We start from the raw sequence: 17,790 nt of genomic DNA on the forward strand, positions 1-17,790 counted from the left end.
CATCTATCTATTGTGTATTGTAGGGCATCCAACTCTTTGGTTGACATACATTTATTTAATTTATTTCTTAGATTAAGAATGTGAATGGCAATTAGTATTTTATTGTTTACTGTCAGTTGAGATTTTACTCTATGGTAATATTAACATTAATAGTCCCTTTAATTAATGCATGATGTTCACTCTTGAGTTAGGTTTCATACCTTTGGATAATTAAGCAAATATGTTACCTACCTGCCTTGCCATGTTAGCTGATTTGAATTAAAGGGAAGTGAATGCCTTACTTAAATCAAGAATATACCATGAAATGAACCTGTTTCATGTGTAGTAATCTCTTTAGAATAGAACTTAATGTAATAACATTTATATGAATTTTGTTACTTAAAATGTAGGGGTGTCAAAATTCAAAGATAAATTTGTGTGAGTAAAAAGATATGGTTTTCATTTCAGCCTGGAGTGATATTTTGGGAATCAAAGTGTGAAGCGTGCCAGTGCATAAATAATGAATACATTTGCGATGAATCTGCTTGCATCACCCAAGCCACTCCATCCTCCACAACGGCCACTTACTCAAGGACGGTTGCCACCGACATATACACCATGATCCCCTCTTCCCTGCGTCCTCCAGATGCTGACAGTCAGGTTGGTGTTTTGTATCATATCAAGAGAGAGGCCAATCATTAACAATAGTATTTCTTTGTGTGGATGTTTTCAAGTTGATAAATTAAATCAAAAGATGATCGATCTTTTCAACAAGTTCACTTTTTTCAATCCATGACTTGTCAATATATTTCTGGAGCCTGATACATTTAGTATGCCTCTCGTTCTCCCTTTTAAGTGAATAACATGCACCATACCTACATCAGTCTGGCTAGAATCATGTATCTAAACTTATTTTCTGTAATACTCAATCTCTAATTTGAGATAAAAGGTAATGAACAATTGTGATTTCCACTGTACTATTTTAAGTGGCACAAGCTAGGATCCAACACTTTGCTTCATCTTCTGGTGAAAATTGCATGCAGCATGTTGGCAAATACTCTTATATATATATATATATATATATATATATATATATACACACACACATATACATATATATATATACATATATATATATATATATATATATATATATATATATATATATATATATATATATATATATATATATATATATACATACATATATATACACACACATATATATATATATATATATATATATATATATATATATATATATATATATATGTATATACTCTAGTTGATGAGAGGAAGGAGGGGAAGGGTTGGGTGGGAGTTGGAAAATGGAGACTGATTGGTTGGGTGAAAAGGCCAATGTATGCAGGGGACAAGGAAAGGGAAGCACCACATATGATGGTTTCAGGTTCTACATTGTGACAAGTCATGATTGTGACACCCTGCGCCACCTCACAAAAACTCCACTTTACCACCACCGGTCTTGACCCATAAGCAGTATAGGATAACTGATTATATTGCCCATGTACTGAAACCGAGGAATAATTCAAAGTCCACTAATTCAGTTAAAGAGAAGCACTGTTTTCCATGTGTTCTTCTTTCAATATTTGATGCGTGAGCGGATGACTGGTCTGTTGGGGGATCAAGGGCAGTGGTGAGAGGTGGTTATGGGTAAGGGAGGGCCTCGAGATCTTCAGACACAGGATTCGGAAGGTGACATACCATTATGCGTCCTCTATGTGATGCACTTAAGGTTGGTGGGAAACCACGGGGAGTGGGAGGGAGACACTTGTTCCTTCACTAGGGTTGCTTTGTCCATTGTATGAAGCACTATTTCCAGAGCTTCAAGGGTGTCCAGTCGCCTTCTGTCTTCTTCAATGTGGAGGAGAGTCAGAGAGAAGTCGCTTGCGATTGTGGTTATTATCCAGCAAATGTTGTGCAAGGATTGATTGTTTTTTTCCCTTCTCTCTTAGCATTTCTTTTGTTCATTTATCCTGGTCTCGAGGCTTCTTCCAGTCTTGCCTATATAATGTGTTGGGCAGTTGTGTCAGTCATGAGTAAATAAACTCCACTTTTTCTGCATTCCAGAATTTTTCCTTCGGGGATTTTTTCTGATGTAGCATTTGTGTCCTTCATGGACAAAATTCTGCACCATTTCCTTGATTTTTATTCCACCTGAAGGGATGGGATTTCTGATAATAGTTGTTTATTTGCCAACATTAATGCAATTTTCATTTGAAGATGACACAAAGTGTTAAAACCTGGGTTGCACAAATTAAAATATTGTAGTGAAAATCATAATTGTTAATTTTCATTTCTCTCCAATATTGAAAGTTTTCACAAAGTTAAGCCTGAAACTATTCAAGGTCTGTGCAAAAAATATGAGAAAGAGTTTTCTACGCCCAATATGCTTGACTGATTGTAATCGGTGAGTTGTCGCCATCTAGTGGCATCTATGAGAAGTAAAGAATTGCCTTGCTCATGACCCTATCTCCATGTGTCCCTGCACAGCAGTGATTGTTTGAGCCTGCACATGCTTGCAGTGCACTTGCTTGTGTCGGTGAGAATGAAGTTGTGAGAGCATCAGCGAGTGTGGAATTGAATTTTGTTTTAAAAAGTTTAGAAGTTGATATTAGTGTTGGATAATGTTTTGCCATTTTGACAGAAACTTTGGGCATGCAGCATGTGGTATCCAAATTTGTACCACGAGTGTTAATGAATGAACAGAGGAAAAATCATCTTGACATCATAACAGTTTCAGGTTTAACTTTGTAGAATCCTTCATTATGAGGGTGAAAAGAAAAATTTTGGTGGAAATGTTAAGTTTCTTTTTACCCTCATAATCTCGACACCAGCCGGGAACTGCTTGGTTGTTCAAATGATGACTGAAACTTTTAATAAGCAATCATCACAGGTGACAAAACCTGGCCTTTTTTTCAGATTTTCGTTAAAAAAAAATCTTTTCTCCCGAGGTAACTGACTGGGAAAAGTTTTCCCTTCTTTCACGAAATTCTCCATGACCCAAAAAAGCTCAGATGTCGTGATTGAACGAGATGTTGATGTTGATTGTTTTCTTCAATTGGGATGGGATTATTATTCATTATGGCTATGTCCCCAAAGGACAAAGAGTGAATGAGCAGCACTATAGAGAGGTTATGAAAACTTTAACATGAGTCATGTTGCGGAAGAGACTGCTAATGTTGGAAAACAAGTCTTGATGATTTCATCACAACAACATAGCAGCGAACATATCATTGATTGGTACTGAGTTTTTGTCCAAAAGCAGCACACCAGTGATTCCTCAGCCACCCTACTCTCCAGATCTTACTCCAGTGGACTTATTGCTTTTTTGAGTCGAAATTCACCTTGAGAGAATGCCGATTTGAAACTATTGAACACATTCAACAAAATTGTACTGCAGACTTAAAGGCTAGCCCGAAGGAAGCATTCCTTCAGGCTGCATTGCGAAAGCTGGAAAAAACAATGGGGGTGTTGTATTGGTAGCCAAGGGCTATATTTTAAAGGCCATAAGTATGATTTAGGTGTGACTAATAAAATCAAGTATTTATTCAAAAGTCTCATCTTTTTTGGACAGGCTTTTTACGATTCCTCAATCTCTAAATTTATGTTATTGCAACTCCCGTACTTCTGTCATTTTTCTAGGGAATTAAAAAAAATCACTTTAATTTGGTTCCTTTCATTTGTGCTGTTTTCTGATGTTATTAAATTTTACCAGACTTTTCCTTAAAATTTTCAACTTTAAATGGTTTCTCATATTTAATTGATACTTAAGTAGATTTAATTATTGATAAATAAAGTAAATGGCATCATATGGTCATGGGAGACCATTAAAAATGTGTACAAACAATGAAGAAAAATATTCCTTGCAGATTACTGAATGCAATCAGTGGACTAATTGGTATTCTGACAGCAACCCCCGTGGGTCACATGGAGATTTTGAATCAGTCCATGCCATACTGGAGCGGAATCATTTCTGCAATCATCCCTCATCCATTGAATGTGCAACTGTAGATGGTGAGTAGATAAAATCAATTTTCTTAGCTCAACAGTCTACCCAATGGCATATGTGGACAGTTAGATGCTTAAAAGCCAATGTTGGCTGTTTTGACAGTGCCTGTCCAAAGGTCTGAAAACTAGGGGCTGGTAGGAGGAGGGTTCCTGGGCTATGGCCCCTATCCCCCCCATTCAGCGAATCTTGCAGAGATTACAAGAGTGGGCCCTGGCACTCTGCTCAGCGCATTTTGCCATCTGCTCTCTAGTTGGTACACCACTGAGCCTAGCCTATTAAATGGCAGAAAATGTCATTCCTTTTTCAGATGAAACTTCATTCAGTGATACTGGAGATGAAGTTTTTTGCAATCTGAAGGATGGACTGAAATGCTACAATTACAATAATGGAAAGAGAGGATGCAAGGATTATAAGGTTGGTGTCTATGATTATTACTATTATTACTAAATCTTTATCATCCTCAAACCAAACTGATTTTATGAATTGTCTACTGACTTGTATTCCTATGTCCAGTTCCTCCCATGTATCTTTCAACATTTCCTCGAGATATATGTTGAAAAGCAAAGGCGATAATGGACACTCCTCTCTGTCTTACCCCTCATGCCATGATCAGCACTTTCTTGTTTGTTTTCTTTTCTGTCCAATCCACTTTTCATCCTTCTCCACATCCCCGTTTCAAAAGACTCCAATCTATGCCTATCACCCTGATGACGATGTTTCCATGCCATACAAAACCATATTCCATATAAATGTTTTCACGAGGGGTCTATTAACCCAGCATCCCCGTCATCAATTCCATACTCCTTGTGAAAGCTTCATTGCTTAATGAAAGTCTTCATCTCATGTCCCTACTACATGGACTGTCTTGGTGCAGAACACATCTAAGATAGGTTAACTGTTCCACCTGCTCTAGTTTTTGAAATCCTATCACATTGCATTTCCAATGCACTCAGAAATGCTGGCAACCCTTAGGCTGACTGGCAAACTAGGGCATAAACATCCATAAACCTAACTGGTTTTATGAGTTTCCTACAGACTTTCATTCCTATCTCCAGTCCCTCCCATGTTTCTTTTACCATTTCTTCCACATATATGTTGAGAAGCATGAGTGATAGTGGGCGCATTGTCTGATCCCTCTTTTGAACATTGCCCATGGGTACTCTCCATCCACCAATGGCACCTAAGCAGTCTGAGACTTGTGAAGGTTACTGATAAGTTACCCCACCCTCCAGTCAACTCCTATTTTCTGCAATATGTACATTAATTCTACCCTCTATACTCTATCAAATGCCTTCTTGGAATCTAAATAACAAGCAAATGCTTCCTGATTGCATTCTATGTTCCTCATAATTAGTGACCTCATCACTGCCATGCATCATGTGCATTTCTCTCCAATCTACTCATCTGACGTGACAATTTAAGACTAGATGCTGTAGATGTTACATACAAGCTACATGCAATGCTACATACATGCTTGTGTAGTTCATTCTATGAGGAAATGGTCTTTGAGTCCTGTGTCACAAAAAATAATAAGAATGGAAACTCTGACATAATTATCTCAGAATATAGATCATCTTCCGGTGACTTTAGTCTCCTCATGGGGACATGAACTTTCAATTAATTCATAGTTCTCATCAAACCAACATCATTATTTTAACCAGGCATTTTAATTGTAAGTTACTTGATGATACTAAAGAAAAAGACAAGTTTCAAAGTATTCTTCTGTCTTTTAAGTTAAAATTAACTAACTTTAAACCCACCAGCATGTCAGCCACATCTAAAAGCCTTCTGGACAACATAATTATAAATATTGTCCTAGACAATGTAAAAACCAGTTTAATACGAGGGTCATCCGGAAAGTAGTACCCGTTCGTGAAATAAAGACACAAAAGTAAATATTAACAAACATAAAAAATTTTATTTGAAAGAGGATACTTTAAACTACTTCTCAACATAATCTCCAAGCAAATTAAGGCATTTGTCATAACGTGTGACAAGTTTCTGTATTCCTGCTGCATAGTCCTTCGCCGCCAGCTCATTGAGATATGCGAGGGACCCATCTTGCACAAATTTTTGCATAATGCAGATGGTGTTTAACAATTTCATGAACAATTGTTCGAGAAACATTGGGAAAATGCTCACAGATGTCATCAATTGTGACGCGCCGATCGTTCCTCACGAATTCGTCAACTGAGCTCACCAGTTGGTCTGTAATGACAGACGGTCTCCCCGAACGCTCATCGTCGTGTGTGTTCCCCCTCCCCATGTTGAAGTTGCGACACCACCGCCGAACAGACGACTCGTCCATTACATTGTCTCCATACACCTCCTTTAATTGGCGATGAATATCACATGGGCGAACGTTTCTTGCATTGAGGAATTTAATCACTGCCCTCACTTCACAACTGGCGGCGTTCTCAATTTTTTTAAACATTGTAAACAATCACAGAAACAACACAGGCAATGCTAGCGTCACGCAACTTGGCTCAGAGAAGGCAGACAAGCCACTGAAGCTATCTGACCTCGTCCAGCGGCTACTTGCGTCGTCAGCACTTCATGCGGCACGAACGGGTACTACTTTCCGGATGACCCTCGTATATTCCCACATTTATGACCATTTCCCTATGCTGCCTTTGATTTCTGCAAGTCATGAGCACAATTGTAAAACTTTATTTGTACATGACAACTCAATAGAGAACCAGAAAACTTACCTGCTTGAAAAAAACAGTCAACGTCACCTTGACATTTGTGCGTACTTGTCGAGCTATTTTTGGACTGGGGTGATGTATCAACAATCCATGGGGGTGAAGATTACCCTTTTGTTTCGATGTCATATCCATAAGCCCATGACCATTCACCTGTTGCGATCCTGGACAAGGAGGTTTCACCCTCTTCAGCTCGACCATACAGTTCCTGATAGACTTTAACCCAAATGTTGCCTCTGGTCTGCTGTCATGAGGTTAGGCATGACTTTGGCAGCAACTCGATGCATCCTCAATGTTTCAGTCAGGATGTCATAGCATGAACAAATCGAGATGTCACACTCCTCTGCAAGTCTCCTGATAGTCAAATGTTGATTTGCTCAAATGGAGTCGTTCACTTTCTTGATGTGGGGGTTATCAGCCAACAGAGATGGTTTTTCAGGACGCTCTTCGTCTTCCACTGATTGCCACCCCTTTTTGAGCTGGGTAAACCATGCATAACACGTGGTATGTTTCATAGCATCCTCACCATAAGCCTTGGTAAGCAACTCAAAAGTTTCTGTGGAGGATTTGCAGAGTTTCATGTAGAATTTCACAGAACAACACAGCTCCTTCAAAGAGCTCATTTCTATTGATCCAATGTTTTGCCACAAACACTACTTCACATAAGCGACCGTAACTAATCAACAAAGTGGTTTTAGGTGGTTATTCAGGAAGTTTCCACAGACATATTATCTCCAAGCGGATCAAAAAACGACCAACTGGAGGTATGGTATATACATATATATACACACACATATATTTAACTAAACTTTTCTCTATATATTTATTTATTTAACAACTTTTCATGGATAATATTAATTAATTTTAACTATTTCCTATTTATATTTCTTTTATTTAACCATTTCCTTTTATGATTCATTTTCATTTTAAATGTTGAAGCTAATGTCAGTTCATTTTTACTCCTTCAGTAATGCATAGAATGATGTAGATAAATAGGTGGACTTTGACTTAGACCCAAGGTTCTGTGGAATAATTCTTCTCTTAATCATACCCTTATTGATAAACTTCAAGACAATTTCTCCTGAACAGTGATATGTAATTTTGATGATGTTTTGTTGAATGCCCTCACATTGCCCCCATGTGTGGAACATTTTCAATTATTGGGGATGCTATGGGGTCTGCTAAGTCTTTGCAATAATTTTTTGTGCATTTTAATTTTTTAATTAATTTATTACTTTTATTGCAGATAAGATTATTCTGCTCATGCGAAAGCTCAACAGAATCATTTACAACATCAACAACTGTTGGTATGTCATTTAATAATCAATAATATTACATTGACTCCATTGTATCACACTTTTGGGTACAATTTATTTATTTTGTGTAATTTTATCTTGAAATGTAATTTTACTGAAGAACATTTCCATTAATATTACATTATATTCAGGAAAAAGTTTCATATTAATATCACATTTATTTGCTCAATGTCACATATATTATCTATAATTCAATTTAAAGTGAAAATAAACATTAAATGCAGTGTGTATCGTGTTGCCATAGCATGATTACACTTAGTTACAGTTTGCCCATCCTACGCATGTCACTGGTGTGTCTAGTTGGCTGCTCAGGGAATTGTGCCCAATATCCCTTATAAATGGTGGCATTTGATTATGCTGCTGTCATGTCCCAGATGAGCACAGTACTTACGTGGGTCTTTAAGGGGGAAAAGCAATTGATGAATTTGTGGAAACCTGAAGGATGTCAAATCAAGTATTGAACCAAATGCTTTCATTTTTATGTTTCAATTTGATGAAAACAAATTAAGAAATGAATTTTTGATGAAACTGGAAGACCAAAGTAAGGCAAAACTTTTGAAAGGCAATATTTCACAGACAAAATAAGTCATGACTTCAAAAATGTTCAAGACTACAAAGATATTGGAATTATCTAAATAGAGAAGAAATCACAAGCAGATTTCATAATAACTCGAGCCAGGCTTGCAATGTTTTACAAAGGTATCCAGGTGATATCCAGGCGGCACTGTTATTTTATTCCATGGAATGTTTTTTGTTGACTCTCGTGGGCAAACATCACCGGACAAAAATATGTTTAGTAGGAGCCGATGAGTGCCATTATCTCTTGCTGAATAAGCAAATATATGCCTGCCCACCCTTTATTATTACCGATTAGTTAATTCAGATTTGGTTTGTAATGATTTTTTAATGTTCTTCAGGTTACTGAAACTCAGTTCTACTTTTGGCTTCCATAATTATCCAATGAAATGACCATTACATTTGTATAACTATAAAATGCTTATGCTAACTGAACACCTGTGAATAGGATGGGCTACAACCTTGACATGATGTAAGGGCTAGTGTATTCTGATGACCGCTATACCTGTGCTTGCAGAAGCATTGATGATTTCTCCAAGTAGGGTCATCTCTCCTTCAGAGGTTGGAGAGTAGTGGTCTGAAGAAAGGTTATCCACTCAGTGTCTGTTCCTCAGTGAGTTGGAACCCTTTTTAATGATTTTGCCACATTAAAAACACTCTTGGGGAAGGTGATGGGAAACTAAATTCCTTAAATATTCCATAACTTTATGATGGATGCATTTAAGAATATGAGCCCCGGCAACTATGGAAATCAGTCCACTCGGCCTTGTGTCGTGCCTGGCTGGGGAAGAAGCAAGGTTTCTCTGGTATCACGACATAATTTCCTTGCAAAGCGGAATCAACAGCAGCAATGGTGCAGAAGCTGTAGAAGATGATGAAACCAGTTAGAATGACTTGGAGTGTTTCATCATTTTAGAGAAGAGGGAAATTATAAAATGTAAAGCAGGTGATGTAGGGAGAAATCATAGATACTTTAGGGCTGTGTGATGTGAGGGGAAAGATTAGTGGTGATCATGGGAACATTAATTTTAAGGTGATATCCAGAGGAGGAGAAGAGAAGCTGTAAGGGGAGGTAATAATATTGAACCAAAAGGTAGAAAGAAGCAGGGTTGGCATTGACCAGGTGACTGATGGAATACTAATACCTGTAGTAGAATAAAAGGTGAAAATAAACTAATTATGTCAACAAGGTATTATAGAAAGGATGGAATAGAGTATATAATCAAGTAGTGGAAATGATTGTGCATGTCTCTGGAAGGAATATTTAATATTGACCTTAGGTTGGAACATGACAGTAGGCGAAGGGTTAGGTTGGAGTGAGATAGGGGACTATGGTTTAGGAAGGAGAAATGAACGTAGGGAGAAAGCAATAGTTCTGTAGCAGATGGATTAATCATGATGACCTTTTCGTTTAAATGCCAAGTGAAGTGTAAGAGGACGCTTCAATAGCTTAACTGGCTGAAGGACTCCGCTGGACATCGATTGGGGTTTGAATCCTGATCTAAGTTAAGAGTTTTAAATAGGAGGGTGAAAACTAGAGCAGTTGGGACAGGTTACCTTTTTTGGTTGTTTTTTTGGTCAAAACAGTCAAAGTGTTTAGGAAATTAAGAGTGGAATTATCAAGGTGCGTTCATGAGGAGGATATAATAGAAGTATAGGAATTGAATAATGATGGAATAGATCAGAGTAACCCTTAATTATGTCCTGGAAGTAGTCCCGTGCTTAAGTCAAAAATGTTAGAATATAAAAATTTAGAACATTTTAAACGAAACAAACATGAAGACACCATGAGCACACAAATCCAATTTAGAAAACAACAAAGTGATATTAATGCATGCTTCAATATAAAAAAAACATTCTTTTGCTCAAATATTATTCAATTTATATTTTTAAATATTCACTAAAGAAGATTTTCAAACATCGGTTGGATTGGAATACCAAGGATGTGAAGCTGCCCCAGTTACTTGGAAATAGGGTGGGAAATACAGTATTGTTTGGTTCTGTTCTTATAGCTAAAGTAAGATTTGTAATTATTTGCAAAAACATATCAATTAAGAAGGACAGTTCAATAACATGTTTAGTTTGGTGGTGTGGTAGATTTCACACATAATAATCAACAAATAGTAGCACTTTTCCTATAGATATTATTTAAATCATGATTAGTTCCGATGCCCTACATCATCTTCAGATGAAAACTGCAGTCATGTGGCTACTTCTACTTGTATGTGTATCCTTTTTTACGGGGGAAAAACTGGGAGGGAAAAATATGTTTGGAAGAGGGAGAGGAATGGGAATTATGGCTTGAATGTAAGAAGGAAAGACAGGGTAAGGGTTAGCCGAGGATCGTGAAATTTCAAATAAAACAAAGTTCAACGGTAAAGACATTGAGCCCAAAAGAGAAGGTCGTGATCCCACTTTGGTGATTAGGAAGTGATTTCAGTGCACCATATCTCTAGCAGGAAAGGGCAACTGAAGAGCAGGGTAGATAGTGGTCACCGAGCTCAGGGGATTTAGATCCTAGGGAGTGATGGGAAGAGGGAAAAGGGTCACTACACTTAGCACACACCGGGTGGAGAAACAAAGGGTATGAGGGACATCTGAGTGTTTCACGGTCACATTATGCCCTAAGGGAAGTTGCTGGAAAGGATAGGGGAGGTAAACTGTATGTCATTAGGGAGGGGAGTGCTCTTCTTCAGCCGTTGGGCAGTTTCAAATTGTTCCAGTGCATCTAAATTATTTCCTTGATTTAGTTCAAGAAGTATTTGTAAATCAAAGTTACATGCATGGTTAGTCTGACTGACCAGTCTATCTAGTATTACTTTTAGCTCCTGATTTGGATAGTTTGAGTTTTGCTATTGATCTGAAGAAAAAATTCACATGGTTTTATTTGTTAGATATCATATTACTAAGCTGATTAGGACAGGAGTGACAATATATTTTGAAGACAGTCTGCACGAAGCAAGTGTTGGCAACTCATATAACATTTAAAGGTCAAGAACAAACAGTGAGGCCAATAATTGGCCAAGGATGGAGCCTTGAGGAACTTAACTGAAAACAGAGCCCCACCTAGTAGCATGCACATTAAATTCTTTCACTGCTTGAGGGTGATAGTTCAAATAGGAGTGGAACCAATTCAGCATGGAAAAATGGAAATTAACTTTTGTTTCCATTGGGAAAAGTTAGTTTGAGTGGCTAATTTATCGAAAGGTCTAGGGAAATGAATTAATGCAACAACTGTGTTATTCTTATATCAATGGTAGTGTGAATATCATCAGTTAATGTGCTAAGCCATGATCGTATGCTAAAGCTTTTACAAAAATCTTAATGAAAGCACTCAAATCTATGATAGACCAGAAGATAGTTCAGCCAGGAGACTCATTTTTTATGATTCTACTTTTAGAAATAACACCCAGTAAGCCAGGACCAACTACGACTCCTGTACTATGCGATGGCTGGACTCCATGGATCAATGACCACAGGAATCCCAAGGATCATCCAGGGGACCATGAGCACAAGTCACTGGATCAGTTGCACAGTGTGGGATTCTGCAAAGAGGTTAGCATTACAATTGTGATCTCTGACAATCTGACAGGCAAGTTATTTTTAAGCCTTCAGTGCTATACTTGAAACAGTTTACGTTAACTTATGAGTAATGATTTGTGATTGAGAGCTGTATTACATGTAAGGGTGTGTATGTAGTTTTTAAGTGTGTTCTTCTTAATTTCATATGATTGCGCCTGCTATGTTTCATTAGAGTGTGTATTTTCGTATATTGTTCCAATTCAAATTTATCTATGGCTTTATGACAATGTTCTATGTCACATGCCTGACTGACAGAACAATGTAATAAATGAAATTAATTGCCTGGCATAAAAATAATGTTTCAATCACAAAATCTTCCTCTGAAATGAACTTCTATTATGTCATGTTATTGGTTCATTGTCTTGGTCAATTCTTTTTCAGGGAGAAGTAACTCATATTGAATGCAGGGATACCAAAACAGATCTTCTCTACTCAGAAACATGGGATGTTGGTGTGACCTGCTCTCTCTTTGATGGTTTAATTTGCAAAAATGATGATCAAGGGAAAGGGCGGCATTGTAAAGACTACAAAATTCGGTACTTTTGCACATGTGGTGAGTACAAGTTTGTGTGTGTGTTTGCATATTGTATATATATGAGGACTACAGGACAATAAGTTTGATATCCCTCGCAGCTGAAGTGGTTCTCAGGATCATAAGCAAAAGGATTGAGATTAGGGTAAATGATTACTAAGGGGATGATGAGTTTGGGTTTAGGAAGTGGAGAGGTACGCGTGAGGCCATTGCAGTAATGAGATTATTAATCGAGAGGAATATAGAACACAACCAGGAGGTATTTGCCTGTTTCGTAGATTTCGAAAAAGCGTTTGATAGAGTGAATTGGGAAAAACTAATGAGTATATTGCAGAAAATAGGAATAGATTGGAGGGAAAGGAGGCTAATCGGCAACCTGTACATGTCTCAGACTGCTCAGGTGCGGGTGAGGAACGGGGAGTCTGGATGGGCACAGTTAGGAAGAGGTGGTGTAAGGCAGGGTTGATCTCATTACTGCAATGGCATCATGTGTACCTCTCCCCTTCCTAAACCCAAACTGATCATCCCATAAGTAATTATTTGCCCTACTCTCAATCCTTTTGTTTATGATCCAGAGAACAACTTTAGCTGCGCCAAATATCAAACTTATTGTCCTGTAGTCCTCACATGATGTAGCCTTTACCTTTTTCGGAATAGGAACTAAAACTGATCTCACAAAGTCTTCCGGCCAGATTCCTTCCTCATAGATACTTCGAATATGTCCATATACCTGTAGCCTTCCTACCCCATTTCTTAAACATTTCAGCAGTTCTGAAGGAAGTTGTCTACCCCTAAAGCCTTATTTGGTTTCATCTCCCTTATTGCCCTTTCTATCTCGTCGTCAAGTATGCCTGGACCTAAGCTATCTTCATCTAAGTCATGTACCTTTTATATGTCTAACCTTGTTGGCCTAAGTTCTTTACTAAGCAGAACTTTTTAATACCAGATATATAGCTCAAAGACTCTGTATGTGAAAAAAATGTGTACTATCTCATAGCTGTGTTAATAATTGATAAATGTTTTTCTTGGCAGGTGCAACCACTGAAAAAACTACAATTACAATTGTGCAAACAACCACATCTCCTCCTCCAGAGTGTCACCTCAGGTATGTTGTCTCTGTTCATAATTAGGGAGTTCAGCTGGAAGCAAGCAATGAGGGGTATAGTAAGGAACTTTTACTACATTTTAAGGAAGATATTCATCAATGCCATGGAGGCATCAATGTGGATATTGTCAGAAGAGTTCAGTAGAATGATGAGTGCATAGGAAATGAGCAAGGGTGCATTTAAAATACACTTATTCCACAGTCCAGCTGGAAATATTCATTGATAGAGTAGAGTGAGCTGGCAAATGACCATTTCTCAATTACATTTTTGAACCACAGTATGTTGTCCACTGAGCAGGCACTGCTTGGAATCGTGTTTAAGGATTTTATTCCCAATTTATCAGATTGATAATAGGTCTTTGACAGCCTGCTCTGTTATGATCTTGTGCCATGGGAGTAAATCAATGACTGGATAGGGTGTAGATTAAGATTTTGTTTAATGTGCTTAAGGCCTCATAGTGCAAATAGGCTGTAGATAGTTAAAATTATATTTCACATTCCTTTTTGCAATTGTATGGTCCCCTAAAATGTTAAATAACAGACAGTTGATCTTGACCCTCCTCAGCATTTGTTCTACTTAATTTTTCAGTTTTGTGCCGCTTATAAATGGCGCAGAACCACTACCTGATGAGGTATTCACGGCCAGCAGTTCTAGCAATGTGAAGCATGGCCCTCAAAGTGCAAGATTGGACTCAATTTACTCACACAAATCAGGTGATTTAAAATGTTTGTTTTTTTTATTTGCTCCCTGCTTTGATTATCCATTGTACTCTGTGCATTAATTCAGACTGGAATGGTGTGCTCACATATATGCTGGTTATTTTTTGTCTTCACTGCGATAATTTTATTATTATTGTGAAAGTAAAAAGAAGTAGGCTATGTTAACTGGTTTGAATTTGTAATTAATGGTGATTTTCAAATGGGCACCCAATCTAATTGAGACGGATGATAATCATAATAATATATTTATTTGTCCAGCAGACCCTGTGTACAGTTTTGAGAATACATGACAGGTATATAATAATAATAATAAACAATTTTTATTGCTCTGGGAGCAAAGTCCCTTGGAGCAGAATACATGTTACATGAGGTTTTGAAACCTATGTAGTGAAACAGGTTTACATAATGCATAGAATAAGGTAATTAAACCAGTCACAAAACATAATTTAACATCAGTTGAACGAAACATATAATACAATACATTCATACAAATGCAAAGAACAATAGTTAAATATTTAGCCTGATAGAACAGTAATAAGGTCATTTTGGTAGTGTGGTGGACGGATATTTAAACATGTTCCTGTTGAATTGGGATGTGTTTCTGGATAATTTTACTTTATTTGGCAAACAGTTCCATAGTTCCACAGGGTGAAATACTGAATGACTTTTCATATATAGCCGTGCGGTATTTGGGAAGATGGAATGTTTTTGTAATGCGGGTTGATCTCTTTGTCGTAAGTGAATTGAATATAAAATTTTTATATAAATGTGAAGGGGTTTTAGAATTCAGAACTTTAAATAATTGTGAGGCCTTTTGAAGCATTCTCCTCTGTTAGAGTTTTAGCCAATTCAATATTTTATAGTAAGGAGTTACACGTTCATTAAAACGCATATTAAAGATGAATCATAGACAAGAATTTTGAAGCCTTAGTAATTTTGTACTTAGCTCCTTATTCGCATCAGCGTAGACAACTGAGCAATAGTCGAGATGTGGTAATACTAACGTTTGAACAAGCTTCTGGCGTAATGTTATAGGGATTAGGTGTCTGAAATACTTCATTGTGTAAAGAGTTTTGTGAACTTTATTAGAAATGGCATTTACTTGCTCGCGCCAGGTTAAGGTTCTGCTTAGATAAACTCCTAGGCTTTTCACTGTATTTGAGTAGTCAATTTGAATATTTAAAACACTAATTTTAGGGAGATCACTTGCGAGCAGCATATGTACATTGGCGGTGCTTCCAAAGATTATCGACTTGGTCTTTTTGGGATTCAGATTTAGCCGATTTTCAGTCAGCCATTCACAGATGAGTTGGATATCCTTGTTGACCAAGTCAATGGCATGGTTGAATTCAGAGGGGTAGGACTCAAGATATATCTGTAGATCGTCAGCATAAAAGTGATGTTTACAATGAGTTATTATGGTAGCTAGTTCTTTTATAAAAATAGTAAATAATTAAGGTCCGAGAATTGACTCCTGTGGAACCCCATAGGACGGGTTGGAAAACAGATACATTCCCATCTTCATCTTTAACAGCTTGCTGACGATTAGACAGATAGGAGCGAAACCAGTGAAGGACAGAGTAAGAGAACTTGAGTTTGCTCATACGTTCCAGTAGTATGCCGTGGTCTACTGAATCAAAAGCCTTGCTAAAATCGAATTGGACTAAAACTGTTACTTTTTTTGCGTCTATGGATCTGCGTATATCATCAGTTACCTTTATCAAAGCCAACTAAGTGCTATAGAGCTTACGAAAGCCCAACTGATACTCATCGAAGAAATTATGCCGCGTAAGATGCTCCACTGTAACCGTATGAACGATTCGCTCGAGAGGTTTGGAAATAGAACAAAGAAGTGCAACAGGTCGGAAGTCAGACATTTCTTCCGGAGTTGTTATTTTCATTATCGGTTGAACTAGGGCAGATTTCCACAAGGTAGGAAATGTAGAGTAATTGAGTGAACAGTTATAGATGTCTAGTATCATAGGCATTACTGCTGGGAGAATAACATTTAGCATTCTTGCACTGATTCCATCGACGCCTGTTGAATTTGATTTTAAACTTTTCACTTGTGTCATCAGCATTTCGGGTGTATAGTGGGGGAAATAAAGCCTTCCATCGTCAAAGTCGGAGAATAATGCATGATCTAATGAAGTGAGATTATTTTGGGATTGAGTTGAATGGTTACCATCCTCGACATTATTTTCATCCTTGAAAGCAGACGTGAGAAAGTAGCAGGACATGTCAACGGGATGTAAACATATTGCATTATTCCCAAGTGTTTAAAAAGAGGTCTGCAATGTGAACAGTGAAGTTGATTACATCCGAGTCTCACTATTTTTTCCTGAACTAAAAGTACTTGATTTAATGAAGATTATGTTCCTCAGATTACAATTTCAAGAGAAGTTACTGCGTAAAACAAGCGATAATATAACATTTTTAGGGTATAAATATAAGTTATTATACCGTAGGTGATTCCTTCACCTGTTGGATATAAATCAATATTAGAAACCTATGAGGGCTGTTTAATGAAGAGTGTGCATATAATTTATAATTCACTTAATTTATTATGCAATAGTTCAGTTTTATGTTGTGGTTTCAGCCGAATGTGTATTATAAATGTAGTACGAGTTTCATTTGTTTGCCTTCTGCATTGCATCCAGTGCTTATTATTAGAGAGTCAGCAGAAAAAGTATTAATTGATACTAGAAAGATTTGGGAGAGTTGGGAAGAACACATGGAGGAGAGCCATATGGTTAGAATATTAGTCCATTAAGTGAAGATATAGAAAGAATAAAAGAATATAGATGAAGATAGCTTGATGCCAGGCACATAATAACTGCCCACAACCCATCCATGTTTGCTGGGAACCCTGGGTGTGCTGGTGTGGAATTTCTGAAAGAACTATCGAGGAGATTAAGGGAAATAGATGCTCTTTTGTTATTTAAGTCTTAACTACAGGAATTCCTTTTTGATCATCAATGCTGTACAGTTGAGGTAAAGATTTCCTTCATAAATAACTCTGGGAAAATAACCCGGTTACTGCACACTTTTACACTTACTTATATTTTTATTTTAGAGATACATGCTGGCTCTGTAATACCCACTCTGTGATGTCTGCAAAGAATACGAGGAGGCAATGTGACGTGTTCCATACTTGCTACAAGCATGCCTTATTGGAACCAATAAGCATTATTATTATTACTTGATAGTGAGATAGGAAAAGTGTTTATCACCTACAGCACAAC

At 37.3% G+C, this 17,790-nt stretch overlaps 1 protein-coding gene across 1 annotated transcript in view; it reads left to right on the forward strand.

Moving 5' to 3' along the window:
* Positions 1-17,790, forward strand: part of LOC139689673 (hemocytin-like) — a 202,796-nt gene that overhangs the window by 100,811 nt on the left and 84,195 nt on the right. Inside the window, exons 46-53 of the mRNA XM_071586862.1 lie at positions 448-639; positions 3,870-4,014; positions 4,317-4,423; positions 7,961-8,021; positions 12,007-12,161; positions 12,570-12,741; positions 13,753-13,825; positions 14,415-14,539. Of these exons, the coding sequence (XP_071442963.1) occupies positions 448-639; positions 3,870-4,014; positions 4,317-4,423; positions 7,961-8,021; positions 12,007-12,161; positions 12,570-12,741; positions 13,753-13,825; positions 14,415-14,539 (1,030 nt within the window). The remainder of the gene's footprint in view (positions 1-447; positions 640-3,869; positions 4,015-4,316; positions 4,424-7,960; positions 8,022-12,006; positions 12,162-12,569; positions 12,742-13,752; positions 13,826-14,414; positions 14,540-17,790) is intronic.

This window comes from Hetaerina americana, unplaced genomic scaffold, assembly GCF_022747635.1.
Source record: "Hetaerina americana unplaced genomic scaffold, ioHetAmer1.1.p SCAF_27, whole genome shotgun sequence".
Lineage (NCBI taxonomy): Eukaryota > Metazoa > Arthropoda > Insecta > Odonata > Calopterygidae > Hetaerina > Hetaerina americana.